The 22,485-nt window shown below is 39.0% G+C and overlaps 1 protein-coding gene across 1 annotated transcript in view; it reads right to left on the bottom strand.

Moving 5' to 3' along the window:
* LOC124613155 (tyrosine-protein kinase hopscotch) overlaps positions 1-22,485 on the bottom strand; it is a 189,515-nt gene that overhangs the window by 91,780 nt on the left and 75,250 nt on the right. The window contains exon 9 of the mRNA XM_047141782.1: positions 15,194-15,347. Coding sequence (XP_046997738.1) covers positions 15,194-15,347 — 154 coding nt within the window. The remainder of the gene's footprint in view (positions 1-15,193; positions 15,348-22,485) is intronic.

Raw genomic sequence — 22,485 nt, 5'->3', positions numbered from 1 at the left:
GTAGCAATGCAGTACCTCAGCACGGAAGACAATTAATGAGGAAATAAAGCAGGTGAACATCACAAGTGCCAATCGGAAAGGAATAAATAGAAGGCGAAACTGTAAGTGGGTGAGAGCCAGTGATAATGAAAGACAGAATCTATGACAGTAGCAATCAGAAAGAAAGAGATAGTGACAGTGAAAAGTGACAGCAGCAGTAGGGAGGAATGAATGACATAATAGCAGTAAGAGAGAGCACAAAGGAGACAGTGACAACAAGAGAAGAGAGTAAGAGCAGGACAGACTAAGAGAGACTGTAGCTGAGAGACAGGAGACAGTGAAGTTCGTAAGCTCCAAAGAGATTCTGACAATGAGTTGGACTGAATGAGTGAGTCAGAAAGGACATGTGAGAGTGGATGAGTATGAGTGACTTACAGTGATGGACTAGTGGGTATGAGCTAGTTACAGTTGGGTGTGGGTGTGAGAGATGAGTTGCATGTTAAAAAGAAGCTACAAGTTTTGGAAAAATTTTTAAAAGCACTGAATAACGTAGAATGAGGCAGCTGATACACTACTTTTCAGTCTTAGCCTTTTAATCAGAAGCATATTTGCCTTTTTGAGCTCCAGCAGGAGCATATTTCCGCTGGTTATCTATTGCCAGTGCCCCATGTTTTCCATTTTAAATTTTACAAGTCTTGCCACAGCTATTAAAACTTCACAATCCAAAATTTCCAGTGTTATCTGTATGGGGTTAGGAATCTGTATGGGGCTACTAGAAATGATTTTAAACTTTTTAGTTCATTTCAAAAATGTGTTATTTTTAAAACTTTTTCATTAAATAATTTGTTTTGGTGTGAGAAAAGACAGTAATGTGACAGTTGTGAAAGCTGCTAACAAATAATTCAATATAAGGTCACACCCAGAGCATATTTTGCAGAACCATAGGCCCATGATGATAATGAGGCTGTCACTGGAAGTTTGGGACCTTATCTGAAAGTGACATAAAAAGTTAACAAGAACCACTTTATCCAAGAACTTCACCATGAAAGATTCCGAAGCAATGTAGAACTTTATTATCAGAGTGCTGTGACTTAGAAGAAAATGTTGGTGTTCTTAGTTTGCATGATTTATGTTCTGTGTGTGGTGTCTAAATTAGGAAATTGTGAAACATGACAAGGGCTGCTCAATCTATAAATTAGCAGGGAAGATTTAGCAGAGAAGATCAGCAATGAGATTTAAGATGCTACATGCTTTCAAAGGGCCTGAGTGCAGGGTGCCAGCATAAGCAAGGAATGAGCAAACAAAGACCTACTCCAGTTCAAGTATGTGTCTTGCTGGTCTGACTGTTTCTTGAGTAGCAATAAGCAAACAAAGACCTACTCCAGTTCAAGTATGTGTCTTGCTGGTCTGACTGTTTCTTGAGTAGCAATGAACTCTTTCTAAAGCTAACTTTACAGTACACTTACAGTGTGAAAAGTGGTATATAACATTAGCATAAAATGAACCTCAGTATGCAACTTCCAAAACGTAAAATGAAATATTTTAAATACACATACACATATATTTCAAGACAATGAAGATTCATTGCAAACAATAAACGCAAACCACATGTGGCAAGAAAAAGCTGTTTCATTTATTTGTGGCCACAAAGTCCTACAGTAGTAATTATCAGCATAATACTGCATGCAAACGAGGATGACAGGACAAGAATTAGTTAATGACATTAATAAAAAAGATTTCTAGTGGTGACAAAGGAGAAAAAAGAAACATGTTTATTTAATGAAACATGTTTAATTAATAAAAAAGATTTCTAGTGGTGACAAAGGAGAAAAAAGAAACATGTTTATTTAGCTATCAGCTTTAAAAAAAGCATTCCAATTCAATAGTAATGATAATCACTTTTTTTTTTTAACTAAGAAATAACAACACATCACAGGAAACAGTTACGAAGTCCATTTTTTCCTAATATTATTCCATCTTCTAATTTCCATATCCTCATGAATATGTGCATTTATGTCAGTGTTAACTCTTATTATGCTAATGTATTTTTTTTTAATGGCAAAAGGTGTGATAAAAAAAGATTGCTAACAACAGCTGAAATACAATGAAGATTAAATCTAAAATCACGTGTTATATGTATTTTTAAGATCACTTTCGTAGAAGTTCAGGTCAACTGATACAAGCTGTGTAAACATGTAACTATTAAATATATCATTCTATGAATAAGAATTTTGGTAACTATTATTAAACCCTTCATTTTCTACATAATCAATCTCCCATTTATAAAAAAAGCTTGAAACTCCTGATTACATTAGAAACGAGTTAATACGAGGTTTGTTAAAAAGTCTCCAACACCTTACATTATTATTATTATTATTATTATTTCTTTCTTTTCTCAGATGTTATGTCTGGTCAAAAATGGAAAGTGACGCGGACCTTGATCAAGCGTGACTTCCTTTTAACTGTACGGTATATGTTATATTGCATTTAGGAACTTTTGGGTAATTGAACATGTATCGGATTTCTGTAGTTGTATATATATGAGTTTGGATGTAGCTGTATTGCACTGATGTACTGGTGGATATTGTGTGGTATGACTCCTGTAGTTGACAGTATAATTGGTATAATGTCAACTTTATCCTGATGCCACATGTCCTTGACTTCCTCAGCCAGTTGGATGTATTTTTCAATTTTTTCTCCTGTTTTCTTTTGTATATTTGTTGTATTGGGTATGGATATTTCGATTAGTTGTGTTAATTTCTTCTTTTTATTGGTGAGTATGATGTCAGGTTTGTTATGTGGTGTTGTTTTATCTGTTATAATGGTTCTGTTCCAGTATAATTTGTACTCGCCATTCTCCAGTACATTTTGTGGTGCATACTTGTATGTGGGAACGTGTTGTTTTATAAGTTTATGTTGTAAGGAAAGCTGTTGATGTATTATTTTTGCTACATTGTCATGTCTTCTGGGGTATTCTGTATTTGCTAGTATTGTACACCCGCTTGTGATGTGATCTACTGTTTCTATTTGTTGTTTGCAAAGTCTGCATTTATCTGTTGTGGTATTGGGATCTTTAATAATATGCTTGCTGTAATATCTGGTGTTTATTGTTTGATCCTGTATTGCAATCATGAATCCTTCCGTCTCACTGTATATATCGCCTTTTCTTAGCCATGTGTTGGATGCGTCTTGATCGATGTGTGGCTGTGTTAGACGATACGGGTGCTTGCCATGTAGTGTTTTCTTTTTCCAATTTACTTTCTTCATATCTGTTGATGTTATGTGATCTAGAGGGTTGTAGAAGTGGTTATGAAACTGCAGTGGTGTAGACGATGTATTTATATCAGTGATTGCTTTGTGTATTTTGCTAGTTTCTGCTCGTTCTAGAAAGAATTTTCTTAAATTGTCTACCTGTCCATAATGTAGGTTTTTTATGTCGATAAATCCCCTTCCTCCTTCCTTTCTGCTTAATGTGAACCTTTCAGTTGCTGAATGTATGTGATGTATTCTATATTTGTGGCATTGTGATCGTGTAAGTGTATTGAGTGCTTCTAGGTCTGTGTTACTCCATTTCACTACTCCAAATGAGTAGGTCAATATTGGTATAGCATAAGTATTTTTGTTAGTCTTTGTCTATATTTTTCTTTTAGTTCTTCTTTAATATTTGTATTATCTATTCCAATTTTTTGTCTGTATCCTAGATATTTATAGGCATCTGTTTTTTCCATCGCTTCTATGCAGTCGTTGTGGTTATCCAATATGTAATCTTCCTGTTTAGTGTGTTTTCCCTTGACTATGCTATTTTTCTTACATTTGTCTGTTCCAAAAGCCATATTTATATCATTGCTGAATACTTCTGTTATCTTTAGTAATTGGTTGAGTTGTTGATTTGTTGCTGCCAGTAGTTTTAGATCATCCATGTATAGAAAATGTGTGATTTTGTGTGGGTATGTTCCAGTAATATTGTATCCATAATTTCAATATAATAGAAGGAAACATTCCACGTGGGAAAAATTATATATAAAAACAAAGATGAGGTGACTTACTGAACGAAAGCGCTGGCAGGTCGATAGACACACAAACAAACACAAACATACACACAAAATTCAAGCTTTCGCAACAAACTGTTGCCACATCAGGAAAGAGGGAAGGAGAGGGGAAGACGAAAGGAAGTGGGTTTTAAGGGAGAAGGTAAGGAGTCATTCCAATCCCGGGAGCGGAAAGACTTACCTTAGGGGGAAAAAAGGACAGGTATACACTCGCACACACGCACATATCCATCCACACATACAGACACAAGCATCATCTTTGCCTCTGCACTTCCGCCTCGACTGACATCTCTGCCCAAACTCTTTGTCTTTAAATATGTCTGCTTGTGTCTTTATATGTGTGGATGGATATGTGTGTGTGTGCGAGTGTATACCCGTCCTTTTTTCCCCCTAAGTTAAGTCTTTCCGCTCCCGGGATTGGAATGACTCCGTACCCTCTCCCTTAAAACCCACTTCCTTTCATCTTTCCCTCTCCTTCCCTCTTTCCTGATGAGGCAACAGTTTGTTGCGAAAGCTTGAATTTTGTGTGTATGTTTGTATTTGTTTGTGTGTCTATCGACCTGCCAGCACTTTCGTTTGGTAAGTCACCTCATCTTTGTTTTTATATATAATGTATCCATAATTTGTATTATTTAGCATGTTGGATAGTGGGTTCAGAGCAAGGCAGAAGCAGAAAGGACTTAATGAGTCTCCTTGGTATTATTATTATTATTATTATTATTATTATTATTTGCAAACACTTGATGTATTTGAATCTAGTGAACCTGCAATAGCTGACCTCGAACCTTCCTGCACATTTGTGAATTTTTTCCTGCTTGTCGATAGCGTTAGTTGCTGGCAAGCAGCAGTACAGTGAGGTAGTGTGTGCTGTGCTCGTGTTGGTTTTCCATTTCAAGGGAAATGATGGAATGACTGGAGCAAAGCTACTGCATCAAATTTTGCTCTGGGCATCACACTGATTAAGGAATGGTACAACCAGTACAAAGACAGCTCCCCATTGGTGGAGAGCAAGCCCCACTCTGGTCAGCCACCAACATGATGAAATGACTGGTCATTGCCAACATGAACACTGTGGTGATGCGGAACTGTTGTGTGACTATCACAGACATTGCAGAAGAGGTGCGCATCAGCACTTTTCTGGCACATTTTATTTTGACCAAAGATTTGGCCATGGAGTGAGTGTTGGTGAAATTTGTGCCTAAGCTGCTGATGGCAGAGCAAAAGCAACTTCATGCTGAAGTCTTCTAGGACATGCTGGACTCAAGAGTGACCCCGATTTCATGAACACCATAATGAATGGTGACAGTTTCTGGGTGTACAGGTATGACCTGGAAACCAAACCCGGTAATCACAGTGGAAGCATTCCTTGTCAATAAGACCAATGATCTTGTGCCAAGTATGCAGCAACATCAAATTGATGCTGACTGCTTTCTTTGACTCCTGCAGAGTGGAACACCATGAGTATGCACCACGGGATCAAACAGTCACCAAAGAGGACAACAGGAACGTCCTCCATCACCTATGTGATGCTGTGTGGTGCAAGGGACCGGACTTTTAGTTAACAGGAAATTTGCGACTCCATCACGACAATGCTTCAGAACATTTCTCGTGCTTGATTCAGACTTGATTTTTGACAAAAATCCAGATTCCTGCGCTTCAACAAGCTCCTTACTCTCCTGATGCAGCCCTGTGACTTCTGGCTGCTCCCAAATTCAAGAGGCCCTTGAAAGGAGTGCGATTTCACACAAGAGAGGACATTATGGGAATAACAAGAGCCAAGCTAAACTCCATTCTGAAAGAGGCTTTTTAGGCATGCTTTCAACAATGGCAGTACCACTGGGAGATGTGTGTGAAGTGCCAAAGAACTACTCTGAGGGTGATTAGGTGTCCAATGGTCCAGGTAAGCCACTTTTTTTCCCAGCCAACGGTCGGATGCTTTTCTAACAGACCTCTTATGTTACATTTCTGATAAGCATGCAAGTGAGAAAAAAATTTGGAACAGTTGTGGAATTATATTTATGTTTCATCGGAAGTCACTAAATGTTCTCATTATTAAACACTAGATGAGTACAGTGCGAGTAATTTGCACTCAGAAAAAGTTAGTTTTCCAAGGATCTCAAAGTTTATACATCATACTTCCTGAACTGTGTGTTGTACAATGAAATAATTTTGCAAGGACATTAAATGGCATATTTGAACGCTGTCTTCAAAATTTGTTGTAAATAAAATAAGTAGTAAAGAAGTAATAAATTAAAATGTCATGCCTGATGCAGCAGTTTTACTGCATGAACAGCAAAATGTAGTTCAGTGATTAACTTTTTTTTCATTTCACCATTTTGTGTGTGGTGTCAGCATGAAAAATGTTTGTAAGGCTTTGAAACTGTGTGTAAAAGGGTGTTGTAGGTCACTAGGTAGTCTCATTTTCAAATACTGGATGAATATAGCTGGGTACTGGCATGTGGCAAGTTGCACTGTCTCAAAACATATACAAACTGCTAACTGTAATACTTGTCTTACTGTATTAAACCTCTAACATAAGCTTATAGTTCTTTAAATTTGTTCAATAATTACATGAAATACTTAAAATCAAATTTTTGTTTCCCCAGGAAACTGTTAAATAGGAGGCCTGCAACTGGGTATGGTGCCATGAACAAGGTTTGCTGTTTAGTAAAATAGATGTCATAATTTATGCAATAGGGAATGAGACAAAGTCGTAAAGGAGTTTTCCTATTTGTGGAGCAAAATAACTGATGATGGTCGAAGTAAAGAGGATATAAAATGTAGACTGGCAATGGCAAGGAAAGTGTTTCTGAAGAAGAGAAATTTGTTAACATCGAGTATTGATTTAAGTGTCAGGAAGTCGTTTCTGAAAGTATTTGTATGGAGTGTAGCCATGTATGGAAGTGAAACATGGACCATAAATAGTTTAGACAAGAAGAGAATAGAAGCTTTTGAAATGTGGTGCTACAGAAGAATGCTGAAGATTAGATGGGTAGATCACATAACTAATGATGAGTTATTGAACAGAATTGGGGAGAAGAGGAGTTTGTGGCACAGCTTAACTAGAAGAAGGGATCGGTTGGTATGACATGTTCTGAGGCATCAAGGGATCACCAATTTAGTACTGGAGGGCAGCGTGGAGGGTAAAAATCATAGAGGGAGACCAAGAGATGAATACCCTAAACAGATTCAGAAGGATGTAGGTTGCAGTAGGTACTGGGAGATGAAGAAGCTTGCACAGGATAGAGTAGCATGGAGAGCTGCATCAAACCAGTCTCAGGACTGAAGACCACAACAACAACAACAACAATTTATGCAAAATGCTCCACATGCCTTTAAAAAAATTAATCTATAAGTTTGTGAATTTCATGTAATTTACAGTAACTGGCATCAGAAATTACTATAGCGGCTGGTACAGGACCAATGGGAGTTGCAATCACTAAAGAAATGAGTGCACTAAGACATTATCAATAGCATAGTAGAATGGAGTTGCTTCTGGAACACAGTGAAGAAAAATCTTTTTGGTCACAGGGATGACAGAAATTGCATATACGTCACCATACAGTGAAGACCTGTTGGACTTAGTTTTTTCTGGACTGCATACAGCAATATGTGTGCACAGCTGCTGTACTCATAAATTCAGGAATGAAGCCAAATTACGGATTTGTAAAAAATTATCTACTTTGGCAATGGACTGTGATCAACTTGGCAATGAAATTTAATTACAAACTGTAATATGATGATATTTAAGCCTTTATTTATTGACAACAAACACAGACTAGCAAACCCAGTTAGTTATTTGCTGAAAAATGTGTGTTTGATTAATAAGCAATTACAGTTCCCACAAAGCCACTGGTTGTCACATAAAAGACATTGAAAATTACTCCACTACTGCATAATATAGTAATTTTTTGCAGTTCATATTCTACAGTTAACTTTATGAACTACATACTGTGTTTGCACTGATGTATGATCATACCTAGACTAACAGACAGACAAGTTGAAGACATATAAAAAAAAGATCATGGATTTAGTTCAGAACTTCAAGCTCCCAATCAACCAACAGTTAAATTTAAAAAGAAGTGTCATATTGCACCTGCAACCACCCAGAAATGCTGCTATCCTGAGAGCATAGTGCCAGGAATCCTCATACCAATACACTGTAGGTGTCACCTGGTAACAAAATGCTTTATAGCACCCAAATAAAAGTCCAACTGCCAATGTTCTGTTTGCCTGAAGGAAATTACAAAGACTCATGAGATAATTATTAAAACAATCTGCATATTACTGTCTTCATTTTAATCACAGTGTGAGATAGAACCATATTGATTGCTTCAGAATGAATTTTTCAATGTGCTCCAAAATAAGATAAACTCTGTGAAAATAAAAGTGATCGAAATATGTGAGGGGCAGTCAAAGTTTTAATGAACACATAAAAAGTATGTATTATATTTTTGTTTATGTACGCTTACATTTCTACAGCTTGGGTACATATTGAATTACCACGTCAAAGTACCATAGCACGCTGCTAGAAAAGCCAGATCAAAATGGTGCAGCCCACTGATAAACTGGAGATGGGTAGAGTACATTTTCATTTGGCTCTTCTAGTGGCATTGTACGGGGAGTCAGCATATACTAAAACTGAATAAATGTCATTGCAAACAGCAAAAAATTAATTACACAATTTTTTTTTAAGGTGGTCAGTAAAACATTATGACTATCCCTCGTATTCCTAACTACATTCCTGCCATGGGTGCAATTATTTGTTTTATTTGATACTGATTGCAAATGATGCATATAAGTGCAAAATTCTTATCCCAAAGTGAGGTTAATAAATACACCACCACATAAAATGACCATCCATGTCTGATTTAAAATTTTCAAACTACAGTTCTGAACAAGGATTTAAATCCAGAACCATATTTTTGCTGGGTAGCCCAAACAAACTAAATCATCAAAGCACTCACAACGCCTCTCTCTTAACTTTCCAAATTCTACATAGGCCCAATCCAAAACCTCTGTACTATCCAAAGGCCTCACCTTCAGCCCCACTCCCAGATTCAACCAAACAGCCCTCGTCAAAGATTTACTGTCCTACACTCGTACTCTCTGCTGGAAACATCACTTTGCCATGAAGAAAAATGATCCTAATCCTACTCCTAATGATCCAACTCCCCAAGACACCATCCAAATTGAACCCTGCCTGGAACAGTTCCGTCCTCCGTCGCAGCGGGACCCGCCTCCTCTTCCTCAAAATCACCCTCTCCAAACCTTCCAAAAATTTCTGACTTCCAGCCTTGCGTCTCAATCCTTCTTAAAAAACCTTAATCCTACTCCCAACATCACAACTGCTGAAGCGCAGGCTATCCGTGATCTGAAGGCTGACCGATCCATCGTCATTCTTCCGGCGGACAAGGGCTCCACGACCGTGGTACTTGATCGTCGGGAGTATGTGGCTGAGGGACTGCGTCAGCTTTCAGACAACACCACATACAAAGTTTGCCCAGGTAACCCCATTCCCGATGTCCAGGCGGAGCTTCAAGGAATCCTCAGAACCTTAGGCCCCCTGCAAAACCTTTCACCTGACTCCATCAACTTCCTGACCCCACCGACACCCCGCACCCCTACCTTCTACCTTCTTCCTAAAATCCACAAACCCAATCATCCCGGCTGCCCCATTGTAGCTGGTTACCAAGCCCCCACAGAACATATCTCTGCCTACGTAGATCAACACCTTCAACCCATTACATGCAGTCTCCCATCCTTCATCAAAGACACCAACCACTTTCTCGAACGCCTGGAATCCTTACCCAATCTCTTACCCCCGGAAACCATCCTTGTAATGCCACTTCCTTATACACAAATATTCCGCACGTCCAGGGCCTCGCTGCGATGGAGCATTTCCTTTCACGCCGATCACCTGCCACCCTGCCACCCTACCTAAAACCTCTTTCCTCATCACCTTAGCCAGCTTCATCCTGACCCACAACTTCCTCACTTTTGAAGGCCAGACATACCAACAATTAAAGGGAACAGCCATGGGTACCAGGATGGCCCCCTCGTACGCCAACCTATTCATGGGTCGCTTAGAGGAAGCCTTCTTGGTTACCCAGGCCTGCCAACCCAAAGTTTGGTACAGATTTATTGATGACATCTTCATGATTTGGACTCACAGTGAAGAAGAACTCCAGAATTTCCTCTCCAACCTCAACTCCTTTGGTTCCATCAGATTCACCTGGTCCTACTCCAAATCCCATGCCACTTTTCTTGACGTTGACCTCCACCTGTCCAATGGCCAGCTTCACACGTCCGTCCACATCAAACCCACCAACAAGCAACAGTACCTCCATTATGACAGCTGCCACCCATTCCACATCAAACGGTCCCTTCCCTACAGCCTAGGTCTTCGTGGCAAACGAATCTGCTCCAGTCCGAAATCCCTGAACCATTACACCAACAACCTGACAACAGCTTTCGCATCCCGCAACTACCCTTCCGACCTGGTACAGAAGCAAATAACCAGAGCCACTTCCTCATCCCCTCAAACCCAGAATCCCCCACAGAAGAACCACAAAAGTGCCCCACTTGTGACAGGATACTTTCCGGGACTGGACCAGACTCTGAATGTGGCTCTCCAGCAGGGATACGACTTCCTCAAATCCTGCCCTGAAATGAGATCCATCCTTCATGAAATCCTCCCCACTCCACCAAGAGTGTCTTTCCGCCGTCCACCTAACCTTCGTAACCTGTTAGTTCATCCCTATGAAATCCCCAAACCACCTTCCCTACCCTCTGGCTCCTATCCTTGTAACCGCCCCCCGGTGTAAAACCTGTCCCATGCACCCTCCTACCACCACCTACTCCAGTCCTGTAACCCGGAAGGTGTACACGATCAAAGGCAGAGCCACATGTGAAAGCACCCACGTGATTTACCAACTGACCTGCCTACACTGTGATGCATTCTATGTGGGAATGACCAGCAACAAACTGTCCATTCGCATGAATGGACACAGGCAGACAGTGTTTGTTGGTAATGAGGATCACCCTGTGGCTAAACATGCCTTGGTGCACGGCCAACACATCTTGGCACAGTGTTACACCATCCGGGTTATCTGGATACTTCCCACCAACACCAACCTATCCGAACTCCGGAGATGGGAACTTGCTCTTCAATATATCCTCTCTTCCCGTTACCCACCAGGCCTCAATCTCCGCTAATTTCAAGTTGCCGCCACTCACACCTCACCTGTCATTCAACATCATCTTTGCCTCTTCACTTCCGCCTCGACTGACATCTCTGCCCAAACTCTTTGTCTTTAAATATGTCTGCTTGTGTCTTTATATGTGTGGATGGATATGTGTGTGTGTGCGAGTGTATACCCGTCCTTTTTTCCCCCTAAGGTAAGTCTTTCCGCTCCCGGGATTGGAATGACTCCGTACCCTCTCCCTTAAAACCCACTTCCTTTCATCTTTCCCTCTCCTTCCCTCTTTCCTGATGAGGCAACAGTTTGTTGCGAAAGCTTGAATTTTGTGTGTATGTAAGTGTCTGTTTGTGTGTCTATCGACGTGCCAGTGCTTTCTTTTGGTAAGTCACATCATCTTTGTTTTTAGATATATTTTTCCCATGTGGAATGTTTCCCTCTATTAATTCAATATATATATAATTTGTTATTAACAATCCGAATGAATTCAAAAGTAATAGCAGTGTACATGGCTACAACACTAGGAGAAAGGATGATCCTCACTACTCAAGGTTAAATCTATCTTTGGCTCAGAAGGGGGTAAATTATGCTACCATAAAAGTCTTTGGTCACTTACCTAATAGCATCAAAAGTCTGACCGATAGCCATATAACATTTAATTAATTAAAAGAATTTCTTAATGGCAACTCCTTCTACTCATTAGATGAATTTTTGGACATAGTAAGTGTGTAATTTCTGCAAACCCAAAAAAAAAAAAATTATTAAAAATACTAAGTGTCATGTAATATTTTGTGTAATGTAATATCTTGTATAGACTCCTTTTATTAACCTGACACGTTCCACATCATTACTAAGTGTCGTATTCATGATCTATGGAAAAAGTACTAATCTAATCTAATCTAATCTTTAATTTCTACTACCGGAACTTAAATTCCATTTTCAGATTCCTTCTTGGTTTCTTTTATTGTTTGCTCAATGCACGGACTGAATAATATCAAGGACAGGTTGCAACCCTCTCTCATCCCCCTCTCAACCCTGCTACTTGCCTTAAGTTCGTGTTCCAGTCAACATTTTCAAAACCCTTCCTTAAATCAACAAATGCTATAAACTTAGGTTTGCCTTGTTCAACCAATCTTCTACTAAGATAAGTCACAGGGTCACTACTGTCAAGCATGTTATTACATTTTTTGAGAACCCAAAATTATCCTCTCCCAAGGTTGGCTTCTATTAGTTTTTCAATTTTTCTGTTTGGGGGGAAAAAATCAGTATTTTCTAACCATGACTTATTAAAGTGACAGTTCAGCAATATTGAACATCTTTGATCAAATACTATCTTTGGTAATGTAGTTATTACATTGTTTCTGAAGACTGAGGGTATTTTGCCTGTCTCATATTTCTTGCACACCATGTGAAATAGTTTTAATGTGACTGACTGTCCCATCAAACTCAATAATTCAAGGGAAGACTTAGATCTTTTAGTATTCTTCTTGCAGTACCATATCTCTCATCTCATCTACTTCATCTTGAAGCTCATTTCCCTTGTGTAGCTCTTATATACATCCTGGAACATTTCAGTATTGCCATCTTTGCTGAGCTCTTGATATTCATATAGTTGCATCCCCTGTTTTTTTTTTTTTTTTTTTCCAGAAGCCTGTTTAATTTTCCTAAAGGTGGCATCTATCTTTCCCATTGTTATGTAAGCTTCAATAACTTTACATTCTTCATCTAGCCACTTCTGCTTAGTTATTTTACACTTCATGGCTATTCTCTTTTGTCTGCTTCATTTGTTGCAATTTTACATTTTTTCCCCCTTTTATCAATCACATTCACTGTCTCGCGTGTTATCCAAGGATTTGTAAAGGGGCTTTTTGCCAATTTTACCTTCTACTATCTTCACTATTTCATCTTTCAAAACTATTCATTTGTATGCTATCGTATTCTTTCCCTCTGTTTCAGTTCATATTGGCTAATGTCCCTGTTGAAACTTTCAACAACCTCCAGTTTTTTAGATAATCTGTAATTTCCCCTTCCATACCCCCCCCCCCCTTTCAGGCCATGTTCTCCCGCTGTTTTTTGTTTTTCCTTCTCTTCCTTTTCCTGCTACTGAATTCCAGCCCATCATCACAATCACATTTATTACTATCCTAACATTTTATTTTTTTTAAATAAATGCTTTTAGTCTCTTCATCATCTGTGGAGCTAGTTGTCGTACAAACTTGATTGTGGACTTCATGACTATCTTGGGTATGATAAAATGTTCCCTATACTGCTCATAGGAGTTTATCTATTTTCCTATTTTCTTGTTGATTTTTATATCTTCCATTCTATTACCCCTATTTAATTTTGTATTTATAACCCTATACACACCTGAACAAAAGTCCTGTTCTTCATTCCATCACACTTCACTAAGTCCCACTACATTTAACTTCAACCTATCTTTTCCCATTTTTAAAGCCTATAGATTCCCTATCTGATTAAGGATCTACCATTCCGCACTCTGACCCTTAGAAGCATTTTGTTTTTTCTGGTGACAATATCCTTCTGAGTAGCCCCACGAGAGATCCGAAAAAGCAATAACAGATTTTGGACAAAAATATGCAAAAACCACAAGAAATACATGCCTGAACATAAATAATGATTCCAGCCAAGCCTGTATGTTGCACTGTTGTATTTGACAACAGACACCACCTGTGCAATGTTCTCATCACATTGGAACAGTCAGTCATGGCCAGAACAGTGTTCTGCTTAGTTGTGAGCACATTATGTGGAAGCTAAGTGGATTCAAATGTGGGCAAATTGTTGGTGCTCATATAGTGGGTGCTTCTGTAACCAAGGGAGTCGAAGTATTTGGTGTTTCAAGAGGCACCATAACAAAGATTTATACTGCATGCAGGAAAAGTGGAAAAACTTCATCTGCTAGTCACAAGACAGACAAAAGTGTGTGTTTCATGATCATAGCAGATGATCATCAAAGAGGATTGTGATGTAAAAAGTGGACAACTCCCTGTGAAAGTCACTGCAGAACTGAGTTTCGCACTTAAAAACCCTGTCAGGAACAAGACACAGTAAAGGGAGCTGCTGAAGCAGGGAAAACATGGTGCCAAAGCCATAAAACTTGGACTAAGGAGCAATGGAAGAAAGTCATTGGTCAGATGAGTCTCATTTCACACTATTTCTAATTTCTGACCAAGGCTACATCTCAGGAGTGAAAGATAGTCAAGTTTAGAGATGATATGGCTAATCATAATGTGATATTCCTTGGGCCCCACAGTTACTATGCAAAGACACATTATTTCCAAGGAATATGTTACTCTTCTGTCTGATCAGGTCCATCCCATGGTACAATGTTTGTTACCCAATGGCGATGTGTTGTAAGATGACAGGGTCCCTATTTACATAGCTCACATCATCCAGGACTCATTTTGTGAGCATGAGCCTGAATTGTTACATCTCCCATATCTACCAGTCACCAGATCTCAATGTTAGTGAGCCTTTGTGGTCTACTTTGGAGAGAAGTGTCTGTGATCACAATCCACTTCCATCATTACCTGAACTTGCCACTATTTTGCAGGAAGAATGGTAAAAGAGTCCCTTGAAAACAATACAGGACCAGTATTTATCCATTCTGAGATGACAGGAAGTGTTTTGAGTGCCAATGGATTTACTAAACCGTATTAGGTATGATAATGGGTTGGGTTTTTGATGTTTTCATATTTTTGTCCAGCTCTTGTATTTTATCCAAGAGAATGCCATTTTGATTACCCCCATGTCCTCCGGAAAAATATCAGCTGTAGTTTCCCCTTGCATTCAGCAGTTTACAGTAATGCCACGTTGGTCAATGTTACAAGGCAAGAGCAATCAAGTTTTTAGGAAGATAAATTACAGTGTACATTCCACTGCATTGTGAAACTTTCATTTTGGAGAGATAAAATTTTACTGAATAACATAAATACACTGGGTTACCTTCTTAATCATGTCAACATTGCTTGATTCTGGAGGATGCTCTCCATAAGCAAAAATCTGCCAGAGTGTTGTACTGAATGCCCAGACATCAGCAGGAACTGATGATCTTGCCATTTCAACATTTGTAAAATACTCTGGAGCAATCCAGTGAATACTGAAATGAAAAAACACACATACTTCAATGTAAAACCACTACACTTAAATATCTGAGTTAATTGTGTATTAATGAATTAACAGCTTCATTTTTGTGACACTCATTTAATGATTAATTGTGATTACTGGCTCATCGTCTTCAGGTGTTCCGTGAATATAATTACAGAGAGTTCATTAAGAGTTCCTACATAAATGTTATGCCATAAGAAGGGCATGTTAGCGCAGATCTGGTTTTAGTCTGCTCCACAGTAATATACACTTGTTTTAAATACATGTTTGCAGGGAACTGTCAATAAACTTTGTGTGTATGTAGAACATAACATAGAATACCAGAAAATGTTTAGTCACTAACTGAGATGTGTCATGAAAATGAAGTATCACATGACTGAACTGGATGTTTCATATAATAAATTTCTACACTTGTAGGACACCCTATTGTCCTGGGAATCTTTCATAAAACAGCCTTAACTGCTGCATATCAAATTCAGCGAAAATTGGGAATAAACTAAAATACATCGATGTAGGCCTCAATAAATGCCACATGTCATTTGTCACAATTGGTGCCCATATATACAGGACACACACACACACACACACACACACACGAGCAAAAACATTATAACAATCTCCTTAATAATGTGTTTCATCCCTGCTGCTGATTCTCAGCAGTTTGATGGTAATTTTATGGAGGAATAATGCTCCTAAACCACTGTAGCAGAGTTCTGGCTTCAAGAAATGGGCAGTTATACTGCAAAGGTGACATCACTGCCAGGGAAGACATCAAGAATGAAGGGATTCAGATGGTTTGCAGCTGACAACATGTCTTCGATTATTACCAGATGTCCCACACAAGTGCAGGATAATGTCTCTCATATCATAATACTGTTCCCATAATACTGTTCCCACCAGCCTGTATTCATGGCATGCTGCATGTTTCAAGCCGCCATTCACCTCGATGGCAGCGTTTGTGGAGACGATCATTGATGTAGGGTAGCAAAACTGTGATTCATCTGAAGAGCCGACATGTTTCCATTGATTGATGGTCGAATTCCAATAGTCCCGTGTCCACTGCTATAGTAACTGACAATGTCTGTGGGTCAACACGTTAACATGTACGGCGATCTGCTGCTGAGCTCCATGTTCAACAATGTGTGATGATTGGTGTGCTCCAAAACACTTGTGCATGCACCAGCACTGTGCTCTTTTAGCAGAGATGCCACAGATCACCATCTATCCTACTTCATATGGCAGACAAGCTTTCAAACCCCACATTCTGTGAACAGTTGTGGATGTCGAACCATTCATTCAGCACCTAGTGATAGTTTCACTGTTCTTCTGCATCTTTTTGTAGATGCTCAAGACAGTAGCACATGAACACTCGACCAGCTTGGCTGTTTTTGAGATACTCATTCACAGGCTCTACGCAATAATAATCTGCCTTCTGTCAAAATCACTTATCTCAACAGATTTCCCCACTTTCAGCCTATATCTTCTCTAGACTTATCCCCCATCTGTGTCTGCTCCAGTTACATGCTTTTGTTACCGCATCATGTGCGCACAGCACCATCAAGTGCCACCTGATGTCACTGTTGGCAGTGTTTGTAATGTTTTGGGTTCTCAGTGTATATCTCAAATATTCAATGACAAAACAGAATGTAGGAAAAATAGATAGGGCATGCTGAAAGGTAATGTGTCTGAATTTTTTATGTGAAAAATCTTACATCTTGTTAAATAAAATTAACTTTACTAGAAATCTACGTCTTTATTCTTCATGTTTACATATTTATTTGTCAACATGGGCATGCTGGTGAAGAACAAATTTCTTTGAATGAGAGACCACTTTATTGATGCTCTCACTGGAGAATGTCTCACTTTGTTGATGGAGTCATAATTTCACTTCTGCTTCCACAGCTTCTTCACAGTCAAAGTGAAGCCCTCAAAGATGTTTTTAAATTTTTGGAAACAGATGAAAATCAGATGGGGCCAAGTCGAGACTGTTTGGAGGACAACTGATGACAGTGAATGCAAAGTATCTGATTGCTACAAATATTACAGCACTTGTGTGTTCTGACATTGTCATGCTGAAGGAGATGGTACTCCATAAGTGGACCAATTCTTCGAATTTGAAAACTGATTACAGCATGTTGTTCCTCATGTAGCTACATAGTAATGTTACATACCACCATGTTACATGCTACAATTCGGAGCTTCCTAGTGGCAGAGGATTGCAGGAAAGTCAACTTAGTAATATGCATGACAAGCAATACTTCAATCAATATTGAGAACAGAATAAGAAATTTGAAGGCATTACATTTCAGCACACCCTCGCAGATTCATAGGACATAATATTATATAGCACATGTATTTAATGAAATATTGTAGAATGACCAAATACACTCTCCAGCATGTGGGAGCAATCTTCATTAAACACCAAGATAGATTCCATTATACTGCATATACGTTACACATAAATATGTTATATATAGAGTGCCCAAAAGAATTTTTCACTATCCTCATTACCTGTATAGTTTGTGATTTTTGATCAGTGAGCTCTTTCTTTACACTTTGATGACTAGCATAAATCTGTGTAAAACCAGTGTAATGAAGAGAAAAGTAAACCTCACATTTTCAGTGTACGAGGCACATTTTTTTAAAGTAAGTACCATTCTGAAATACAAGTACAACATGCACATTTGTTGAAAAGTCTATTTGGTTTATTTTTACTTCAAAATGGTACTTACTTAAGCAACACATCTTGTAATTCAGTAGTGTGTGCCGTATAAGTTGGATGATAGGGAGTTAAGGAACTAAACATGGAAGTCATCTAGCCCTTGGTCGACATGTAGTTCATCTGGAGTTAGTGACATAGGCCAGAAAAATGATCAAATTATGAAAGTATGTTGGAGTGGTAAAATCAAGTCATCAAAATCAGTATAGACTGAAGCGAGAACTGAGAAATAACTTAATAAGAAATAAAAGTATATGAATCAGGCTGTAACATACAGCAGAGCAGGTAGGGGCCTCGCAGGACTTGTCTGTGGCAACAGGAACGCCAGCCACATCTGACCCACCACCAACCTGATTAGGGGCAGAGACTGCTACAGAGTAAAGAATGCCGTCTATCTGGAAGATTTTACTTAGTTAAAAGTGACAAGGCTATAAATTTGGTGTACATCAACTGTGTCAATAATAATAAAAAAGGTGAAAGAAATAATTGTGGCAGCAGGTGAGTGGGCCCACAGCTCTGCATGCAACAGGTGACATCTCTCCAATAGTCATCCCCTTGAGTCAGAGTGTCAAAGAGGAGAACAGACTCACTATTCATTGGAGTATCACCCCTAAAATGAAAAATAAAGATTGGTAGAAAAAGGGGCTAACCACACAAAACCAATCAAAGCATAGTACAAGAATGATGAGCAAGTGTCTTGCATCTCCAGTCATGAATGGGACCATGTGGCTTATCTATACTGTTCTGTCTCTCACCACATCTCAAAGGGTTATTACCAGCTTAAATCACTTATGCACTGTCACTCTAGGAATTGTGCTTCATAGTGGTTGCCCATAGTCAACAACACCAGTTGATCAACACTGTGGTATCGACAGCATCTCCATCGACCGCACGTGACATGCCGCTCTCATGTTCATGGGATATGATACATTTAAAATTTGTCTCTGTGGGTCCTGCTCTCTCCAGTGTTCACCATCTCTGATGGGTAGCACCATGAATGCCACCAGATGACCTCGAATTCACTTTTAACCGTGTTCAATTGTTTCGTCAATAAATCTTTTCAAGGCACCGAACACTGAGTTCCACTCCCAGATCTCGGATGACTTGCAGCGAGAATACTGAGGTACAGCACAATTCTACTAATCTTAACAGTTATCCAGTGACTGTATCTTGTAACTGCAAGCAAGTGATGCAGACTGTGTAAAGGATGATTCAGAAACTGGAATATTACAGCACCAATGAAGGACTCATAGCATTACCAAAGTTGTGTGTTTCTCATGTTTTAAATTGTATATATTGTAAATGAATGTATTAATATTTCATCCTTTTCATAGATATCTGGTCTGTTAAGCTACCTCCTAAGTTATGGACACAAAAGACATTCCTGGTGTGGAGGCTGGTTTGCTGTGATTCCATGGCAGTATTTGGTACAGTGAAACACAATTGCATTTTCTTTTATAGAATTATTATATAATATTAACAAAGAGATAGAGGTGCTGGCCAGTACTTACCTCAGCTCAGTACAGCCGATAGATACACATAAAACAGAACTGAAAATTTACATTCCTAGCTTTCGGAACTTTGTTCCTTCATCAGGGAGGAGAGAGGGGAAAAAAGGGAAGAAGGGAAAGTGGATTCAGTTACTCACAACCCAGGTTATGAAGCAACAGGGAAAGGTAAACAGGGAGGGTAGCAAGGATGGAGGCATGGTTGTCCCTCTGACAACCATGCCTCCATCCTTGTGCATGGTTGTCCCTCTGACAACCATGCCTCCATCCTTGCTACCCTCCCTGTTTACCTTTCCCTGTTGCTTCATAACCTGGGTTGTGAGTAACTGAATCCACTTTCCCTTCTTCCCTTTTTTCCCCTCTCTCCTCCCTGATGATGGAACAAAGTTCCGAAAGCTAGGAATGTAAATTTTCAGTTCTGTTTTATGTGTATCTATCGGCTGTACTGAGCTGAGGTAAGTACTGGCCAGCACCTCTATCTCTTTGTTAGTATTTGTTTCACATCTTATATGAGATTTTCCATTAATCATTTATTATATAATATTTAATTTGTGTATAGAGTGGCAACTTATGGAGAGCAACCACTCACTGCATTTACCTAGTTTCACAGCCAACAAACCAATTGTTGCTAGCAAGTATTACCAAACTGGAGGAAGCCAACAAACCCAGCAACAAACTGCGACAGAAGCACAGAATGCCAGTGGCCAGGAGCTATCTCCACAATTTCGCTCTTTTAATGCAAGGTAAAAGGTATGGATGGAATACTGGATGCAGTTAGAACAACACTTTGCTGCCTACAAAAGTCAGGTGACTAATGACATTCATTCTTGTTTTCATGGCTAGGAGTACATATTTTACATTTATGTAGAAAGATGTTCCCTCAGTTACAGCCCCAAACCATAACCTATGAAGACATTGTTAGGAAATTGTACAAAATTTTTGAAGCTCAGGTTCATGTAGCTGCTGTTGCTCATTTCAATTTTTTTTCATATATATCATCATAATAAGAGAATGGACTGCTGATCTCAAGGGCATGACTAGGAACTGTAAATTCAGCTGCACTTGTGGGGCTTCTATTCAAAATAAAGTGCTTCATGATGCTGTTATCCATAACCTTGATGACAATAGAATATGGTCTGAGATTCTAAACCATCACAATCCTGTTCTCAATGATGTTCTCAAAGTAATCGAAGCTTAGAAGTAGAAGGCTTTGCGGACCTAGACTTGAACACGTCTGTTGTTGCAATGTTGGCCGCAGATAATTCTCAGAGGCCCCAGTCCAGCATGACACATGTTGACAGCAGTCGCCGAGTTCACTGCTAACTCAAGCACACCAGTCTTGTGTAAATGCACGACTGATCCTTCAACCACGCGCAATACTGACATTGATATGAATCAGGACACACACAGCAAATATGACTGCAATACATATTCAAAGTAAATTCTGTTCTCCACAAATTCTGAAGTGAGAATATAGAAAATAGAAAATAGAAGAAATAAGTACAAGAAACCTGTACCCGCTCCTCCTTGTAACGCACACACAAACTGTGAATGAAAGTGCAAAAATCACAACATGGCATGCACAGTTAAAAAAATCTGGCTCATTCCACTCAGTTCTTCTCTAACAGTGGAACAGCTACAAGCTCTATCAATCACAAATCAGGCAAAGACAGTCCTCTGAAACTAAAAAAATGACAGTTACATTCTGAGGACAAACCACACTCTGTTCATTTCCTTACAGATTTGCAATCCCTCTATGCCATTTCAGTCAGATATTGATGCTTCAATCACACTGATCAATCAAACTACTTACAAGCAGCTGGGACACCCTCAGCTACATAAATCACATCTGCAATTCACAGCCTACAACAGCAAAATTATCTCTGTTCCCAGGATGTACACTTTGCAAGCAAAATAAAGAAATACAGCTACATTGGTGTCATTCACAGTAGTTGAATCACACTTTAGTACCAATATTTTTGGCAAGGATACATTTGATTTGTTTGGTTTACATATTCAAAACAATGTGCTTCCTATTGATAGGCAAGGTTTCCACGCCAACACTCATCAACTGTGTGAAATACGGACATTTGTTCAATGGCATACTGGAAAATGCAAAGGATTTTCAAGAGGACATTATGCTTAAGGGCAATACTCAATTATGTGGATGACAACATTGTGTCTGGACAAAGGCTGGAAAAGCATAGCAAACATTTAGAATCTCGTTTTCAAGTTTCAACTTATGCAGGACCCAAGTGTAATCTGCAGAAATGTTCCTTTTTCAATACAAAAGTAGAATATTTGGGCCATCTCACAGATGACCATGTTGCTTGTCCCTTGACTAAGCATTTAAAGGCCATTCAGAAATTACCTTATTGTAAAAATGTACAGGAACTACAAGTAGATCTTGGAAAACTGACCTACTATATCAAGTTCAATCTAAACACAGTGTACATTACTGCTCTTTCACATCACCTCCAGTGTAAAAATATTCCTTTTCAGTGGACTGGAGAATGTGGACAATCAGCTTAAAAAATGACAAATCCATTGCCCAGTCACCCATGTTTTATTCATTTTAATCTGCAAAAACCAGTAGTACTCGCAATTGATGTAGCATCACATGGAATAGGTGTAATTTTGTCTCACAAGTTTTGAAACATTGAATGCCCCAAAGCATTTGTGTCTGAGATGTTGAATAAGGTCCAAGTCAACTGCACTCATCTGGAAAAGGAAGTCTTAGCAATCACATATGGCATCCTGAAATTTTGTAAGTATCTGCATGACACAAAAATTTTTCATATGACTGATCGTAAGTCACTGATTGCTCTGTTTCATCCGAAGTAAGATGTGCCCAATCATACAGCACAGAAGCTGTAATGTTGGGCACTAATTCTTTCCAAGCA

Source organism: Schistocerca americana, chromosome 4 (genome assembly GCF_021461395.2).
Source record: "Schistocerca americana isolate TAMUIC-IGC-003095 chromosome 4, iqSchAmer2.1, whole genome shotgun sequence".
In the NCBI taxonomy this organism is placed as follows: Eukaryota; Metazoa; Arthropoda; class Insecta; order Orthoptera; family Acrididae; genus Schistocerca; species Schistocerca americana.
This window is presented reverse-complemented; position numbering and strand designations above follow the sequence as displayed.